The sequence below is a fragment of the Piliocolobus tephrosceles genome, chromosome 14 (assembly GCF_002776525.5).
Source record: "Piliocolobus tephrosceles isolate RC106 chromosome 14, ASM277652v3, whole genome shotgun sequence".
In the NCBI taxonomy this organism is placed as follows: domain Eukaryota; kingdom Metazoa; phylum Chordata; class Mammalia; order Primates; family Cercopithecidae; genus Piliocolobus; species Piliocolobus tephrosceles.
This window is the reverse complement of record NC_045447.1, coordinates 109943136-109962148: the sequence shown is the minus strand read 5'-3', so window position 1 is coordinate 109962148 and position 19013 is coordinate 109943136. Positions and strand designations below refer to the sequence as shown.

At 35.4% G+C, this 19013-nt stretch overlaps 1 protein-coding gene across 7 annotated transcripts in view; it reads left to right on the top strand.

Annotated features, from left to right (window-relative positions):
• ERCC6L2 (ERCC excision repair 6 like 2) overlaps positions 1-19013 on the top strand; it is a 136877-nt gene that overhangs the window by 17389 nt on the left and 100475 nt on the right. For 6 of the 7 annotated variants that reach the window (XM_023185238.3, XM_023185240.2, XM_023185241.2 and 3 more), the window contains exons 3-6: positions 116-238; positions 9372-9565; positions 18167-18328; positions 18723-18930. In XM_023185238.3, coding sequence (XP_023041006.1) covers positions 116-238; positions 9372-9565; positions 18167-18328; positions 18723-18930 — 687 coding nt within the window. The remainder of the gene's footprint in view (positions 1-115; positions 239-9371; positions 9566-18166; positions 18329-18722; positions 18931-19013) is intronic. The other variant, XM_023185239.3, reaches the window with a different exon arrangement.

The following is a 19013-nucleotide window of genomic DNA, read 5'->3' as shown; positions in this document are numbered from 1 at the left end:
CCCAACAAATCTCTTTGTACATACTTTGTCACTAATTGAATAGTCATGTCAGCAGTGAAATTTTGTACGTCATGATACATTATACACAGTGATTGAAAACGTCTTTTTTCCCCAGGTTATTTCATTTCTGGCTGCAGTTTTGCATAAAAAGGGAACTCGTGAGGATATTGAAAATAACATGCCAGAGTTTTTACTAAGAAGTATGAAAAAGGAACCCCCTTCTTCTACAGCAAAAAAGGTAAAATCTCTAGACATATTTGACTCATGATGCTGGTATTACAAAAGCATATAGAAATATTTAAATATCACACATTAAAATGTATTAGTATAAATTTTAAAACCATAGAATTTAAAGATATTATTAAAATATTTGTTTTATAGTTCTAATTTTTGAAAGATTACCAATTTTATTCGCAAGTTACATTTGATTTACTATCATAATGGCAAAACAGAATTTCAGCTTGGGTTTGCTTTGGGGTTTTAATCTGTTGCTTGGCTGGATTTACATGATTTACTTAGGTTGATTTGTTAAACTTCCATGAATGTGTATGTAAAGTTATGTATATGTAAATGTATATGTAAAAGCTTCATTATATTGTTTTTTATTTACGTGAGAATGTAAAGGCGATAGTTATAGATATTGGTAACAAAAGTGCTTCATGAACTTATTTCAAGTTGTCTAGCTGACTAATTGCATCCAGAAAATATGAAATATGTTCTATGAATACAGGAAAGTTGGAATCAGAAAGACTAGGTCTGTGCTTATTCTCGTCTCTGCCGTTATGTCTGTGAATGCTATTCATATCCATACTTCAGTTTTCTCCTTCATAAATGTATGTTCATAAATATGTTATATAGGATTCTTACAAAAAAGATTTCTAATAAAGCAGTGAAATATAAAAAAGTATACTATACTTACATGTCTTTTTAAAAATACTATTCTCAGCCTCCAGGAAACCAGATAAGAATAAAAATGAAGTGATTTTATGAAATCTTTTATCATATTTGGTAATGAACTACTTACCATAAGTTTTAAAACAGACTCTTTCATACAGGTCTTAAGTACAAGATTGCTGAGAAGTCCAAGTTTACTTTTGTCGATCATAAAGACCATTTCAATGCAAACTTTTCAGAACTACTGGCTCAAGATATTATAATTGCTGTCATTTTAAATTCTCTTAGTTTTTCAATCACATAAATGCATCCTGAGTATCAAATTCAATGTGATCCTGAAGATAATAACGGTACTTAATGTATTTTAAGTATTCAATAGCTCAAGTACTGTTTTTAGCTCTGAATTCAGTTGTTCCCTGGTTCTCAATGTCACTACAGAGCCTATATATATCTCTTTTATGCCACTGTGACAGCAGACAGGAGAGAGAACAAAACAGGGAAAAGTAATATTTTAAATATATTAAAATACTTAAAAGATATTTAAAATATTATAGAACAAGAATGGGCCAGGCACAGTGGTTCATGCCTGTAATCCCAGTACTTTGGGAGGCCAAGGAAGGCGAATTGCTTGAGCCTAGGAGTTAAAGACCAGCTTGGGCAACATGTCAAAACATCTTTCCTACTAAAAATACAGAAAATTAGCTAGGTGTGGTGGTGTGTCCAGTAGTCCCAGGTACTTCAGAGGCTGAAGTGGGAGGATCACCTGAGCCTGGGGAGGTTGAGGCTACGGTGAGCCATGTTTGCACCACTGCACTCCAGCCAGGGCAATAAAGTGAGACCCCCTGTCTCAAAAAAAAAAAAAAAAAAAAGAACAAGAATGAAAGAAAGTAAAGTTAACGAAGATACTCATTTGATAATGTGGTAAAATATGCTTATAATAGTTACCTCAGTTGACTCAAATTCCTCTCCTTCCTTTCTTTTTCTTTCTCTTTATATATATATGTATGTGTGTGTGTGTGCATATATGATGTATCATATCACACACACACACACACACACACACACACAGTTGTCCCTTGGTATCCATGTGGAATTGGTTCCAGGACCTCTCTTGGGTACCAAAATGTGTGGATTCTCAAGTCCTTGATATAAAATAGTATATTTACATATAACCTATTATCCTCCCATATACCTTAAATCATCTGTAGTTTACTTAGTGCAATGTAAAGTCTACATAAATAGCTTTTATATTGTTTTGTGTAGGAAATAATGACAAGGTCTGTGTACATGTTTAGTGCAGATGGAATTTTTTAGTATTGCAGTTTGTAGTTAGTTGAATCCACTGTTATGAAACCCACAGATATGGAGGAACAACTGTAAATTCCTTGCTATAATGTACATCACTATTTACCTTCTTCAGTTGGTCTCTTTATTTATTTATTTCCAGTCTTTTTGCATTCTAATAAATTACCTTAAAGCTGTAAGTGTTCCTTTGGGCCAGGCATGGTTACTCACACCTGTAATCCCAGCACTTTGGGAGGCTGATGCGGGAGGATCGCCCAGGAGTTTGAGACCAGCCTGAGCACCATAAGGAGACCCTGTCTTTACAGAAAATTAAAAAAATAAAACAGCCAGGTGTGGTAGTGTGTGCCTGTGGTCTCAGCTACCGGGGAGGCTGAGGTGAGAGAATCTCATGAGCCCGGGAGTTCTAGGCTGCAGTGAGCCGTGACCATGCCACTGCACTCCAGCCTGGGCAACAGAGAAGACCCTGTCTCAAAAAAAAGTTCCTTTCAGTACTCCTTTGGCTGTGTTCTATAGTTTTTAATATGTAGTCTTTTCATTAGTCTTTTCTAAATTATCTGTGGCCCCGATTTTTGTTCTCTTTTACCCAAGTACTATTTAAAAGAGAAGTTTTAAAATTTCCAAGTGAATAGCTGTTGTTGGGGCACAGGATGGTAGGAGGGCTGAACTCTTCTTGACAATTTCTAGTTTTGTTGCATCAGATAACAGCCTTGATATTTTTTTATTTGTGGTAACATCCGTGGATCAGTTTTTATGCTTTGATGTTGTGCATGGTGTAGTCTCTGTTGTTTTGCTTATATTGTGCATTCTTTGTAATCATGGTCACATGGTTTTATATATTTCTATTTAATCATGTTTGTTAATTGCATTGTTAAAATGTTTAATAGTGTTATTTTCTTTTTGTCTGAGCATTTGGATCTGGAAAGAAATATGTTAAATTTTCTTGTTACGACTTCCAGTTTATTTCTCTTTGTGTTCATACCAACTTTTGCTTAATGTCTTCGGTTAATTCTTCAGAGGCCAGGTGTGGTGGTTTGTGCCTGTAGTCCCAGCTACTCAGGGGGCTGAGGTAGGAGGATCACTTGAGCTCAGGAGGTTGAGGCTGCAGTGAGCCATGATTGTGCCACTGCACTCCCACTTGGGTGACAGAGTGGGACTCTGTCTCAGAAAAAGAAAAAAATTCTTCGGTAAATTTTTTGTGTTTGTGTATTGCTGTCACACTTGATTATCCATAGGCTTATCTGCCTAAAGAATTTTAAGTTCAAAATTTTCTTTTATGACAAAACTCATTTTATTATCTTCTGTCACTCCATATTGCAGATGAGAGTTCAATGTCAACCTGACTTTTTTCCTTGGAAAGAATTTTTTTATTTAATTGTTTGGAAGTATTAAGGACTTTTTTAATTGATGAAATTCGGAAATTTCCATAAGTCCTAACACTTACTATGGAATTCTTCCAAATAAATTTTGCTTTAGAAAAATATATACAGTGCTTAATGCAGGGAAAGTTGCATACTGATGCTAGTATCAGTTTCTTTGATGACTGGTGTAACTTTTCCTTCTTAAAATTACTTGGCCATTATTTTTCTTGACTCAGTCTTTCCAACTGCCTTAGCTGTTTTGTTGAGTTTTGTTTTGCTTATTGTTGTTTTTTAGGTTCCTTGTAGGAAGAATAAAGTTTTTAGTGGGGGAGGGCAGGGGGAGTTTTTGCTTTCAGAGGTGTAAGATGGGTTGCTCAGTTCTTCAGGTGAGCTAGTTCTCATCTGCTCCTGCAGTGTTCTGACCTGCTGGTACTGCCCTTCCAGGCATTCTACCACTATTATGGATTTATTAGATTTGTTCTTTTGTTTCACTGGCATCAACACAAACATATATTGAGTTAGTCATTTGAACTGGAATTTAGAGTTTTTAGTGAAATCCCCAGTGACATTCTACAGTATTTCCCAAAAGTAAATACAAACAAAAATTGTAACTTTGAAAGTTTTAAAAGATAAATTTGTATTGGTTCATTTAAAACAATGTACGTTTTAAAAAGACAGTTTGTGAAATGGAGAAGAAATCAGTTCTTTTGTATTTATTATGCTAATGCCAGAATTACAATTGAATTCTGAAAAATTAATGGTGAAGCTTGTTGAAGAAAGCCCTTTAATGAACTGAGTGTTACAAATTAAGGAGTGGTGGGCCTAAGGTATGTGTGTGTGATACGATCCATCTCATATACATTTAAAAACTTTTCAGGTGTGAATAAATCATCTAAGAATGCATGAATGTTTTGTGCCAAGAATAAATTCTTAAAAGATACAAGCTCTGCATTTTAAACATTGATTTTTGGAATGACGCTTTAGATGTAGGCTAAGTTTTGATTGAAATTCAGTTTTTATGAATCATAGTAAATTTATTATAAAATATTATCTTGCATGATGAAGCTTGAGAGATTCTAAGTGAAATTCATAATTAATGTAAAAGAGGAGGATTTTTGTAGCAATCATATGAGCATCAGAAACAATTTCAATGACAATTTAACAAAAACATTTTATAATTATTTTATTTACTATACACTATTTTTTTAGTTCTTCATATGTACCAAGAGGATTATGTTGCCCGTGATGCTCCCATGAGCATCCTTATGCATATATCTTGACAGCTTTTGCAACAACAACTGTAGGATAAATTGTCAGTACTGGAATTGGATAGGAGAGCGGGATTTAGGGGATTACTTTTTGATAATGGAGTTAAATTACCCTTTATCCCCACCAGTGGTGTGTAAGAATGTCTGTTTCCACCTTTTTATTTGCACTAGGTATTAGCAAACATAAATTTATGACTGTCCGAGAGATTTAAAATTTTTATCTTGCTTTGATTTACATTTCTTTATGAGTGAAGCTGTAGCATTTCATATGCTTAAAAGCTATTTTTAAATCTAATTCTTGTTTTTAATCATAGTCTTTGATTAATAGTCCTTAACGATATATCCTGGAATCTAATTTTTCGCTCATTAAATGTTTTGAAAGTATTTCTTCGTCATGTAGAGTCAGCTTTGAATTGTGTATTGATTTTTTTACAAATGTTTAGGTAGTTACAGGTATTGGTCTTTATAGTTTCTGGGTTTTATGTTTGCCTAGAAAAACCTTTTGTACTCTAAAATTATAAGTACATTCACTCATGGTTTCTTTATAATACGTGTGATTTCATTTTATACCTTTATATCTTTGTTTCAGCTAGAATTTATTTTGCTGTAGGTGTGTAGTAATCCAATTTTATTTTTCTCAGGTGGTTAGCCAGTTATCTTAATGTCATTTGTTGAATAGGTCTGCTTTTCCACAGTGATTTGAAGGGCCACTTTTGTGTAAAATTAAACTCATTTGTATTTCTAGACATATTATTCTGTCCTAACTATTTGTTCATTTCTCTTCCAGTGCTAAACAGTTTTAGTTATTTTAGCTTTATAATATAAGTTATTATTTGGTAGTTTCTCCTCAGGTTTTCTCAACTTATGAAAAATAAATTTTCTCCAATTTCTCCTCAAAACCTATTGATATATATTACTTGATATTGTGTTGAATTTATAGTTAACTTTGCTTGTCATTTCCATTCTTGTATTTCTTATTTACGTCTCTTTTTTAATTGCAAGAGTTGATATTTATTGATCTGGTTTGTAACTTTCTGTTTTGATAGAATATCAAGTTTTGGCATAATGCCAAACTTTAGTACTTCATGTACTTAGAAAATAGAAGGTGTTCAATTGATGAATGAATTAATACATGAAACCGTACATGTCGATGCTAAGTTAGGAATAATCGTATATGTTCAGAGGACAGTGACAGTAGACTTGCAACACAGGTTCCACATGGGAATATGTGTGATATCAAAATGAAAAATAAATTATACCTTTACAGAAAAATTACAGAACGTAAAATTGGAATCTTTGCTAGAAAACTCAAAGTTCTAAAAAAAAAAAAAAGTTTTTGTGTTTATCTCTCCAATCTTAACTCTCAAAAATACCCAACATAGTTAATGAATTTATTTAATGCCAAAATTTGATATTCTGTCAAAACTTATGCTGTTTTTATACAAAGGACTTGGAAGGGCCCCTGACTACAGTGGATTGTAAACTGAAATTTCTGTATATTAAATAACCTCTGTATACTGAAGGAAAAAATGATCATCTATGCACACAGTAGGGTATAAATTATGTTGGGTATTTTTGAGAGAGTTAAGATCGTAGTGATAAAGAACTTTGAGTTTTCTGCAAAGCTTCCAATTTTACGTTCTGTAATTTTTCTGTAAAGGTATAATTTATTTTTCATTTTGATATCACACTTCTTCCCATGCAGAACCTTTGTTTCAACTATATTATAATCTGTCACTGTCCTCTGAACGTATATTATTTTTCCTAACTTAGCATCGACATGTATGGTTTCATGTATTAATTCATTCATCAATTGAACTCCTTCTATTTTCTTGGTAGTATATGAAGTACTGAAGTTACAGTGATAAATAAAGTTACACATCTCAAGAACATAGACTTTCCGATTGAAGGTGCTAACATGATATGTCATGGTAGTTAAGAGTTTTAGAATTAGGCAGACCTAGGTTCAAATAGTTGCTTTGCTACTTAATAGCAGTATGACCTTAAGTGTGTTATTTAATATCTCTGTACCTCAGTTTCCTCATCTGTGTTTCTGAGTAAAGTCCCTGAGTTAATTTCTGTAAACTGCTTCTGAAGCCCTTGGCACACAGTAAGTGCTCAATAATGGTTATTATTAATACTATTACTACTTCTGCCACAAAAATTATCACACAGTCTTTGAGTATCTCATCACAGTCCACACCACATCGTTTTCCTATGCCGTAGTTCCTGAGGAATCAGATTTGATAGAAAACTCCTTAATAATCGAGCTAGATTTATTGAAAGATACAAATAATTCAGTATTCTCTAGTTGCACTATTTAACCTAGCTTCTGTTAATTTTAAGAATATTTAAGCAAATGAATTTTAATTATATTTGTGTTAATTTTATATCCAGTTTTATAAAATTGTATTTTAGCTTCAGAATAAGAATTATCACCCTTCCCCCATGTCTACAGCAATACCACTCTGAACACACCACATCTCATCTGATCTTGGGAGCTAAGCAGGGTCGGACCTGGTTAGTACTTGGATTAGAGGAATAGCTCCCAGAGTTGCTTTGTGTGTAGTGACTTAGCAGCTGGACACTGCTTTCCATTTTATTGTTTTGGCATCATTTGCTTAAAAGAGACTTATTCAATGAGAGATTATTTATTGGATTGTAGGAAATGCTAAGTTCTTAATGTACTTTCCATGGACTCTGCATAATAGCGTAACTCAGTTCTCTGACATCTTTCACTACCAAAATGAAGTTTTGAACCATTATTTCACCTTTCATAATTTCGAAGACCAAAGTTTGTAAGAAATATCAAAAATTATGTTGCCACCTTAATTTTTAAACATCTTCTGGAATCTTAGGGCTGATGCCGGGACTCTTTAGATTCATTGGCACCTTCGATGCACGGCCTCTCAAGTGGAAAACTACTAAGAGTGCTCAGATGCAGTTTGCACCTAGCATTGTCATCCTGTAATATGCAAAAAAATCCAAGGGAGACACTAATTGGACTTAGTACTTGGAGACCTAATTTCATATTCGAAAGTCAAAGAAAAATGGAAATCATAGGATTAACTTTCCCCCAAAGGACAGACATACTTGGCGATGAATCAAGTATAAGAAGTACTTACATTTGATGGTGGCTTGGGAAAAAGGAACTCTCACATTCAGCATGTTGATTTTCTTTCTTCTTCTTTCTCTTTCCAAAACACAGTCACAAATTTGACTTTTTAGAGTGAACAAATGGCCTAGATGAAATGTTTCACAGAAAACAGGGCAGAATTTAGAGCAGTGTTGTATTATTTCTTTGTTAAACTGAATTTTTTCTGTATGTTTAGTTGGTTCCTCTCTGTCAAGTAGATCAAGTTTTAAAACTTTAGAAAAGAATCGTACTGGTAACCCTTTTAAACATAACAGGATAGGAATAGTGGTAACAGGGAGGACTAAAAACATTTAAAAGTTAAAATGGTTGATGACAGAGGATTCTGGGTTAGTACAGGAAAGGTACATGAATGTGAGGAATAACCAGAGAGATGCTGGTGATCCTCAGAGGGACTGATTGGTAGGCATTATTGATTGGTAGGCATTACTAGGGCAGAAGTCCTATTAACCTGAGTTGAGTTTCAAGAGAGAATAGGAGGAGAGTTAAATATTGATAACTCTTGAGGATCTTTGCTATAGGGAGAGTAGAGTAATGAGGTAATAGCTAGAGACAGATGTTGGGTTAAGGAAAAGAGATTTTTTTAAATTTTCGTTTTTTGAATTTTTTTTAACTCTGGGAAATACTCGAACATGCTTTTCCATAGGTGATGTAGTTCATTAAAATAGAAAAGTGAGTAAGGTAGGGGAGATTGGGGGCACTTTCTGCAGCATTGACTTTAGGTCGATGAGAAGGAGTGGGAGCTGCTGTACATTCAGGGGTGGTTTTTGGAGAAGAACATGTACAGCATATCCATGGCAACAGGTGGGAGGGCAAAATACATGGAAATGAATATATATAGGTTATTGGTACGGTACTGAGAGAAGTTCATCCAGGAAGTTTTCTTCTGATTGCTTCAATTTTCCAGTGAATTTTCCAGTTCTTTAACTGAGAGTATCTGAGAGAGGGGAAGAGGAAATGGTCTAGGAAAATGCAAAAGGAAGGAGAGCTCAAGGAGACCATATATTTCAAGAAGAACACGTGGCCTGCTGGTGTGTGTACATTACCCACTTGGCCTTTGAAGCTATTATTGGGATCTAGATTTTATTCTTTTCTCTCCTTTGGAAGGTTACTTCTCTCTTATTTCTAAATGCCTTTTTGCTAGGGGGAAATAAAAGACGTGTTCCTTTGAGCAAGGTTAGGTGTCTATTATGTCCTGATAAAAAGCTAATTAAATAGCAAAGTACTTTTTGAGAATCTTCAGTGTCCACATATAGCTAATCACTCAGTTGTATTTGTTGTTACTAACTAGATGTCAAAATTAAGGAAGAGGACTATTGATATTCTTGATTTCACTATGGGATTATTTTTCAGTTTTTAAAAAACAACAAAATTTTTTAATTCTTCTTTTAGATGTTCTTAATAGTTGCTCCTCTTTCTGTCCTCTACAACTGGAAGGATGAATTGGACACCTGGGGATATTTCAGAGTCACTGTTTTACATGGAAGCAGAAAAGATAATGAACTAATTCGTGTAAAGCAGAGGAAATGTGAAATTGCTCTAACAACTTACGAGACACTGCGCTTATGTCTGGATGAACTTAACAGGTAATGGGAATAATAGGAATGATTGTATTAATATTCTGCTTACATCCCTTTACATTAAGATTTTTATTTTATTTTATTTTTTTCTTTTTGAGACAGAGTCTTGCTTTTGTGTTTTTGGTAGAGATGGAGTTTCGCCACATTGCCCAGGCTGGTCTGAAACTCCTGAGCTCAGGCAATCCACCTGCCTCAGCTTCCCAAAGTGCTAGGATTACAGGTGTGAGCCACCATGCCCAGCCTATACTGTGATTTTTTTAAAAAAGAAGTAATGATTATTCCTTTGCTTGATTTAATTTCATTTTAGAATTGTTGAAATATTAATTCATAATAACTTATTCTCTGAGAAGGAAAAACCTGCATCAGGTTTCCTAGAATTTCTTACTCTATTTCTTACATTGGTTACAGGATACTTCTTCAAACAATGATTGTTAAAGAGTGATAAGACTTGTCCTAAATCTCTTGTACAGCCTTTTATGCAGACCCTGTCTCTGAACTAGGTCAGTGATTTTCATGAATTATTTCAATTATGGGAGTCTGTTGTGAATATACAGTGGCAAAAAATACGCGCACACACACACACACACACACACACACACACACACACACACACACAGAACCACTGTAGCATAGAGTATAAGAGAGAAGTGGCCAAGAGGTAACACCAGTGAGATAAGCAGGGAATAGATTACAGAGAGTATTGGAAGGTACTTTGAGGGTTTTTGGTCTTTATCTTGAGAACAATGGAGTGCCCCTACAGTGTTGTCAGCAGATTTTACCAATAGGATAAAAATGATCAGATTTGCACTTTGTAAATACCTTAGTTGCTGTGTGTGCGGATAGAGGAGAGCCAGGCTGAGTGGAGAAAGACCAATTAAGAGGCTTGTTATGGTCTGAATTGTGTCACTTCTTCTCAACCCCCTTCCACAGTTTAAATGTTCAGGGCTCAACCTCAGCACCTCAGAATGTAACTGTGTTTAGAGACAGGTCTCTTTGATTAAGTTTTAAAGAGGTGGTTAAAACTGAGGCTGATTGGGTGGGGCCTGGGTCCAGTATGACTAGTATCCTTATAGGAAGAGAAAGAGACACCAAGGACACACACATGCCACAGAGGAGGGACTTGTGAGGACCCAGCAAGAAGGCAGTCATCTGCAAGCCAAGGGGAGAGGCCTCAGGAGAAACCAGATTTGCTAACACCTTGCTCTTGAAATTCGAGCTTCCAGGATTGTGAGGAAATAAATTTTGGTTGTTTTAAGCCATCTAGTGTGTGGTATTTTATTTTGGTAGCCCTAGCAAACCAATGCAGGGCTTGTATAGTTGTCTGGTCACAGGACCATGGTAGTGAGGTCTGAACTCTTCATAGTTGTTCCAGCAACGGGCTGGGCCTTGCTAAAATCATTAATTTCCATCTGCTTGGAGCCAAGATTTCTCTCTACAGGGATACAATTTTTATCTTTTAGGTGAAGATGAAAGCGTGGCATTAGAAACAGTTATCTAATAAGTCTTTAAAATGTTTAGACATTATAGTTACACTCAATTTGAACTACTGCTAACAAAGGAGTTAATGATATTCCCCCAAAGTCAACCAAAGTTTAGAAAACTAGGTAATTTTTTTAAGGTAATACTTCCACATCAGCATTAAAATGATTTAGCATAGGATAAAAAGAACAGTTGATACTTGTCTCAAATTTTATAAGCACAAAATAAAGAGTAAAAAAATTACTCATTAGCTATGTGGCTTTAGGTAAATCGGCTCATCTGGAAAATGACAGAGGATGAATTAAATCAGTCTTTGTGAAAACTAGTCCCTCAAGCCCAGCTGGAGAGTTGTATTAAAATCAACCTTAATGAGAGTTAATTTGTATAGAATAATTATGCCATTTCAGGTATACAGTTTGATGAATCTTGACCAGGGATTGGTAAACTTTTTCTGTAAAGGGCCAGATAGTAAATATTTTAGGCTTTTGGGCCACATATAGTCTCAGTTGCATATTCTTTTTTATTTTTATGACCCTTTAAAATGTTAAAACTACTCTTAGCTTGCTGACCATACAGAAGTGCCCACAGGCCGGATTTGGCCATGGGTAGTAGTATAGTGACTCCTAGTTTTGCCAAAGGAGTGCAACCACTATCCCAAACAAGGTAAAAACTATTTTTATCATCCCACAACTTTTCTCTTACCTCTTTACAGTGGCTTTTCCTCAACCCTCACCTTGGGCAACTGCTGATTTTAATTTCTGCCACTATAGATGAGTTTAAGCTGTTATGGAGCATGTCAATGGTATTACACAGAAAGCACCCTTTTGTGTGTGTTGCATCTTTTGTTCAGCATGTTTTTTGAGATTTGTTGGCGTTGTGGAGTGTGTCAGTGACTGTTCTTTCTTCATGTTGCATTGTGTTCCATTTTATCAATATGCACATTTTGTTGCCCATCCATTTGAGGATGGATTTTTGGGTTTTTCCAGTTTTGGATTATTATAGATAAAACTTTAAGGGATATTTGTGTTTAAGGCTTTTTTGGACATATGTTTTCATTTCTCTAGGAGTAGAATTTCTGTATTATATGGTTTACTGTAGGTTTAGCTTTAGAAGAAACTGCCAAACCATTTTCCACCGTGGTTTTACTCCAGCTAGCAATGTGTGAGAGCTCAGTTGTTTCGTATTCTCAGCAACATTTGGTATTGTCAGTCTTTTCCTTTTAGTTATTTTAGTAGGTGCGTAGTAGTATCTTCTAGTGTAATTTGCATTTTTCTGATCCATGTACACTTGGAAAACAATGTTTGTTCTACAGTTATTAGGTGTAGTGTTTATAGATATCAGTAAGACTAGATTGGTTAAGATGTTGTTCAAGTGTTTTCTATCTTTGCTGATTTCCTTTTTGGTTGGCTTACAGTATCTGAGAGAAGAGAGTTGAAATCTTCAATTATAATTGTAGATATGTTTATTTCTCCTTTCACTTCTGTCACCGTTTAATTTAGTATTTTGAAGCTCTTTTATGAGGTGTACATGCTTTTATGATTTTTTTGTGATGAATTGATCCTTTTATCTTTAAAAAATACCTATTTATTTCTAATAATATCTCTTATCTTGATGTTTTATCTGATATGAGCATAGCCGTATTGTGGTACATTTCAGTAGTTTGTTCCTTTTTATTGCTGATGGTACTATTGTATAGCCATCCCATAGTTTGTCCATTCTCCAGTTGATGGACATTTGAATTATTTCCAGATTTTGACTGTATGAATAATGCTGCTCTCTTATGCTGAGTCTTATGCTTACTGCATGTAAATGGCTTTTCATGTTTTTATTGCAGTATATCTGTTCTTAGTATTTGGAGTGAGTCTCTTATAGTTACAGTCTTGCTTTTTCATCCATTCGGATCATCTTTGCCTTTTATTTGGGTATTTAGACCATTCACTTTGAATATAATTATTGGTAAAGTTGAACTTAGAGCTACCATTTTTGTCAGGTCTGGGATTTAATTTTATAAATCAAACTTGTAAGCTGATGAATTAGCCTGTTACTATTTCATGGATCCTGACAGAAGACTAATCTGAGGCATGGAGAGGTTAAATCATTTTTCTAGGCCTTGACAACTAAGTCAGTGGCAGACATGAGGATTGAACCTTGACCATCTAACGCCAGACCTCAGGTTTGGTTTGGTTTGGTTTTTGAGACAGAGTCTTGCTCTGTTGCCCAGGCTGGAGTGCAGTAGTGCTATCACCGCTCGCTGTAGCCTCAGTCTCCCACCTCAGCCTTCCAAGTAACTAGGACCACAGGCATGCGCCACCATGCCTGGAAAATGTTTTTATTTTTTGTAGAGACAGAGTCTCCCTGTGTTGCCCAGGTTGATCTCAAACTTTTGGACTCAAGCAGTCCTCCCACCTCGGCCTCCCAAAGTGCTGGCATTGTAGGTGGGAGCCACCGTGCCTGGCCAGACCTGAGGTTTTTAGCCAATACACTGTACCGCCCCAAAAGATGTTTTGCAATTCGATAAATGTAATAAATTCATCTATCATAGCATCAGTCATATTTTAATTATTTCTTACCTGTCCCCTTAGACTGTAAGCTCTTTGGTGTAGATTTTTATCTTTAAATTCTGTATCTCGGTACTTTTAGCACATAAGAGTTGCCAAATAAATGATTGTTAGGTGACGGTTTTTTCTGATTATTATAAGTATTGTTACAAATATTAAATAAGAATTCTGAAGTAGAATTATGTAACTATAAATCATATATTTATAAGATTAGAGAAATGTTTATGATTTTTGTTATATTTAGTTGTATTTTTTTGTTCAACTGTCTCTATTTTGTGTTTGGCAAATAACTAATATTTTATCTGAGCAAATATTAAGTTGTTTTTGTGAGGATAGTGCTCTGTCCTTTTCACGGATACTCCATGGAGGGGACGAACGTGCTATGTAACATGAGTGAGCTATGGTATTTTTCTTATTGTTGTTATATTTTTTTACTTCACTTCAGTTTTTATTAGAGTTAAGTATGTATATGATTTAAAGAGCCAAATATGATAAAAAGCTTCTAGGGAAACCTGCAGTTCACTGTTCCCCAGTTACCTTTACCTCAGCTCTTACTGATCTTCATCGTCTTTACTTCCTTCGTGCTGAAGAATGTGTTTATGTTGCAGCTTTTCCATTTTCCTTTAGTTTTCAGCATCATCTGTTGATTTCTTCTTAAGGAAAATTAGGATTTTTGCCCTTCTCTTGCCCGCTTTCGGATGACCTGGCCCATCTACTTTGTGCAGTGGGAGGATTCTTAAATAGACTGTTGAGCATTTACATGACTCCAATTTCCAGAGGCATCTGGGGCCACCAATTCTTAACTTTTCAAGAACGTGTGAATAATATTAGATTGCTTCTTGGCTTTTTCCATTATTGGCATAGGACACTGTAGTCTCTGCTTTTGTAAGCCATCTTGTCCATGTTCTTTTCAGCTTCTAGAATTTTTGCTATTTTCTCCTCTTTTTGTTCTTGAGGCTTCTAGCTTTTTTCAGCTTTATATTAAGAAAATGATGAAAGCTATAGAAAAGTTAAAATAACAGTACACGAACATCCATCCATATTCTCACTATCTAGATTCAGCAGCTGTGTGTGTGTGTGTGTGTGTGTGTGTGCAAATGTTGGCAAAATACAAGTTTATGTAAATGTGTGTGTGTCTGTGTCTGTGTCTTTGTGTATGGTGGTGGTAATGAGTCATTTCAGCAAGTTGCATAAAACATGACATCCTTATCCTGAAGTATTTTAGCGTGGATTTCCTAAAACTAGTGATACTTGCTGTCACCACATTATCATTGTGACACACGAGAATATTAATAGCAATTAAAATTTCCTCAGTCATTCTCAAAACATCTTTAATATCTAATGCTTATAAAGCAGGATTCAATAAAGGTTCAAATGACAAGTTTGGTTAAGTCTATTTATTCTCTAATCTCTATCATTTTTCCAATTTGTATTTTTTAATGATACGGCTTTTTGAGGGGACCAGGCCAGTTGTTTTAGGATATCTCACATACTACATTTGTCTGATTACTTTCTCAACATATATTCATCTGTCATCTGTATCTTAATAAAGTGGTTTTGGCCCAAAGGCTTAAATAGATTCAGATTAAACATTTTTGGCAAGAATGCTTCATAAGTGATGCTGTGTGGACTTCACATTGCATCACTTCAGAAAGTATTAATGCCAAGTTGTTGACTGTCAGTGATGCCAAGTTTGTTGCACAGGTTAAGGAGGTTACCATCATCAGATCTCTCCATTGTCAAGATATGTTTCTCGCTTTATAATGATCAGATAATCTGTGGAGTGATATTTTGCCACCATTTAAATATTCTGGTATCCCTCAATCCTTTTACTTAGTAGTATCAGCACACACAAATTATTCTTGTCTGAATCAGTTACTTTATTAGGTTTGGCAAAATAATATTTTTCTAATTTTATTATTTCTTTTCTACACATTAATGGTATTCTCATGTAAAGGAAAGCTTTCTCCATTAATTAGGAATTAACCACAATTTTGACTTTAAAAAAGCAAGATGAATATTTGATTCTTTTGCTTTAATGACCAATTGTTGGAGTAAGAAGTTAGCATAATGGTCATCTATACTGGTGGCAAAGTTTCTCACTCCCTTCACTCGCTTTCTCTCCCTTCCTTCCCTTCCCTTCCCTTCCCTTCCTTCCTCTTTTCTCTTTCTTTCTCTTTCTCTTTTTCTTTTTTCCTTCCTTCCTTCCTTCCTTCCTTCCTTCCTTCCTTCCTTCCTTCCTTCCTTCCTTCCTTCCTTCCTTTCTTTCTCTCTTTCCTTTTTCTTTCCCTCCTTTCTTTCTCTTTCTTTTCTTTTCTCTCTTTTCTTTCGCTCGCCTGCCTGCCTTCCTTCCTTCCTTCCTTCCTTCCTTCCTTCCTTCCTTCCTTCCATCCACTGTGAACCCGGATTGGGTGGATTATTGAAGTATACTTGACATAAAATGTACTCTTGTAAGTTAGAATGATGTTTAGTAAATTTTAACAGTTGTGCTATGACCACGATCTAGTTTTCGAACATTTCCATCACCTCAGAAAGGTATTTGTCTATGGTCAGTCCCTGCTCCCATCTCCAGTGTTGGGCAGCTGCTGATCTGCTTTCTCTTTCTATAGGTTTTGCCTTAACTGGACATTTCATATAAATGGAGCCACTCAACATAAAGTCTTTGGTGTCTGGCCTCTTTCACTTAACATAATGTCTTTGAGGTTCATCCATATTGTGGTACATTTCAGTAGTTGTTCCTTTTTGTTGCTGAATGGTACTATTATACGGCTATCCTATATTTTTCCATTCACCAGCTGATGGACATTTAACTGTTTCCAGTTTATGGCTCTACAGATTTGCTGCTGTGAACATTCACATACAAGTCTTTGCACCTAAGTTTTCATTTTTCTTGGGTAGATACCTAGGAATGGAATTGTGAGGTCTTATGCTAAGTATATGTTTACCTTTTTAAGAAACTGCCAACTGTTTTAGAACAGTTGCTGTGCTTTCCCAAAAGCAGTGTATGAGGATTCTAGTTTCTCCACATCCTTAGCAACGCCTGATACTGTTAATCATTTTTATCATAGCCATTCTACTGGGTGCATTGTGGTATTTCATGTTTTAATCTGCAGTTGTCTAATAACTAATGATGTTGAGAATTTTTTAATGTACTTATTTGCCATCTGTATATCTTCAGATAGACATTTGGTGTCTATTAGAATCTTTTGCTCATGTTTTAATTGGGTTGTTTAAAATTTTGTTGAGTTATAATAATTTTTATTTTGAGACAGAGTCTTGCTATGTCACCAGGCTGGAGTGCAGTGGCGCAATCTCGGCTCGCTGCAACCTCCAACTCCCTGGTTCAAGCGATTCTCCTGCCTCAGCCTTCCAAGTAGCTGGGATTACAGGCACATGCCACCACACCCAGCTAATTTTTGTATTTTTAGTAGAGACGGGGTTTCACCATGTTGGCCAGGATGGTCTCGATCTTCTGACTTCATAATCCACCTGCCTCAGCCTCTCAAAGTGCTGGGATTACAGGCATGAGCCACTGTGCCTGGCTGAGTTGTAATAATTCTTTATATATTCTGTATACAAGTCCTTTATCAGATTATGATTTGCAAATATTTTTGCCGAGTCTGTAGCATGTCTTTTTATTTTCTTAATAGTGTCATTGGAAGAGCAAAAGTTTTTAACTTTGATGAAGTCCAACTTACCACTCTATTTTTAATTCACTATAAGTTTTGTGTCATATCTAAGAAATATGTGCCTTATCCAACTCACAAATTTTTTTTCCCATTTTTTAAAAAGTTTTAGTTCATATTTAGGTCTGTGATCTATTTTTAGTTAATTTTCATGTGTGGTGTAAGTGTCTAAATTCATTTTTTTCATAGAACTCCTGGATTTTTGTTTATTCAATATTTTATTTTCAATTGTAGTCAGTATTCTTAACAATGCTCAAATATTCCAGTTAGGCTGGCGTCTCTGTTCTTTGGCTAGCCTCTCTGTATATTCGCGTTTGTCTTTGGATACATCTGTGCTTTTCGGCTGTTCAGTGTGTCCCCCAACGTATGCCTAAAATCAGCTGTCTCTCCATTTTTCCGCAAGACTCTCGTTCCTTTTAGTGAAGAGACCACTATGGGTGCTCGTTGCTACTGGGGTAACAATAAATTCTAACCTTTCTTAGTGGACAGGGCTATGTAATAAAGCTTTTTAAAATCATGAGTTTATATTGATATTTTTCATTCAGAAAAACGTTGCAATAAAACATTGCAAGTTTTATTTGTTCTTCTGGTTTGCAACTTTAAAAAATTCCTTTATTGTTATTTCAGTGATGTTTAAATGAAATTTTTCTTTCTACCATCATTAAAGAATGTCTGTACCTTTTCTGGTCTGCGCATTTTATTTTTGTGGACTGCCCAAGGCTGTGACCATTTAACTAAGTGGGTAAGAATCCGATGGAGTCATCAAAGAGTAAAAAGGAAAAAATAATTCCAAAACTTTGATAGAGAAAGCTACTCTCTAAAAATGCCATGGACTAAGAAAGGAAGTTTTCTCAACCTCACCCTTCTCTTTTCTTACTTTATAGTTTGGAATGGTCAGCTGTCATTGTGGATGAAGCTCATAGAATCAAGAATCCGAAAGCTAGAATAACAGAAGTTATGAAAGCTTTGAAATGTAATGTCCGCATTGGCCTCACTGGAACCATTCTTCAGAACAACATGAAGGAACTGTGGTGTGTTATGGACTGGTGAGGAAAACACTTTTTAAAAAATTGTTTAATAGTTCTTCAGCTGAATACTGTCTTGTTTGCTAATCATTAGTTTCCGAACGAAACAGTCATTTTTCTGTTTTTAGATGTGTTTGATTCCAGATGTGTTGTACAGAGTAGAGAGTGCCGTGAAAACCTATCTTTATATGTATATTACTCTTGGTCCCTGAAGTAAATGTACATGTTAACTGCCAGTTTCATCCTCATAGTTATAACCTGAAAGTATCGTAAAGAAAGAACATCCTGTTTTCTTGGCTTTTGTTTTTGTTACCATTGATAATCAAGTAATGTGGTATATCTCTTAGATGCAAGAAGTTAGTGTTTTCTTTTTAGATAATAAAGCCCTTACATTTTTCTTACTGTCTTTATAAAGGGCTGTGCCAGGCCTTTTAGGGACCGGGACCTGCTTCAAGAAGCAGTTTTCTGACCCAGTAGAACATGGTCAGAGACACACGGCAACAAAGAGAGAACTAGCCACTGGCCGAAAGGCCATGCAAAGACTTGCCAGAAAGATGTCTGGCTGGTTTCTCAGGCGCACCAAGGCTCTTATCAAGGATCAGTTGCCTAAGAAGGAAGACCGGGTAAGAACCGCATTTGTGTATATTTGTGTGTATTATTAATTTGTGGTCATATTTTTTTTTTTTTTACTTTTTAAGAAAAAGTC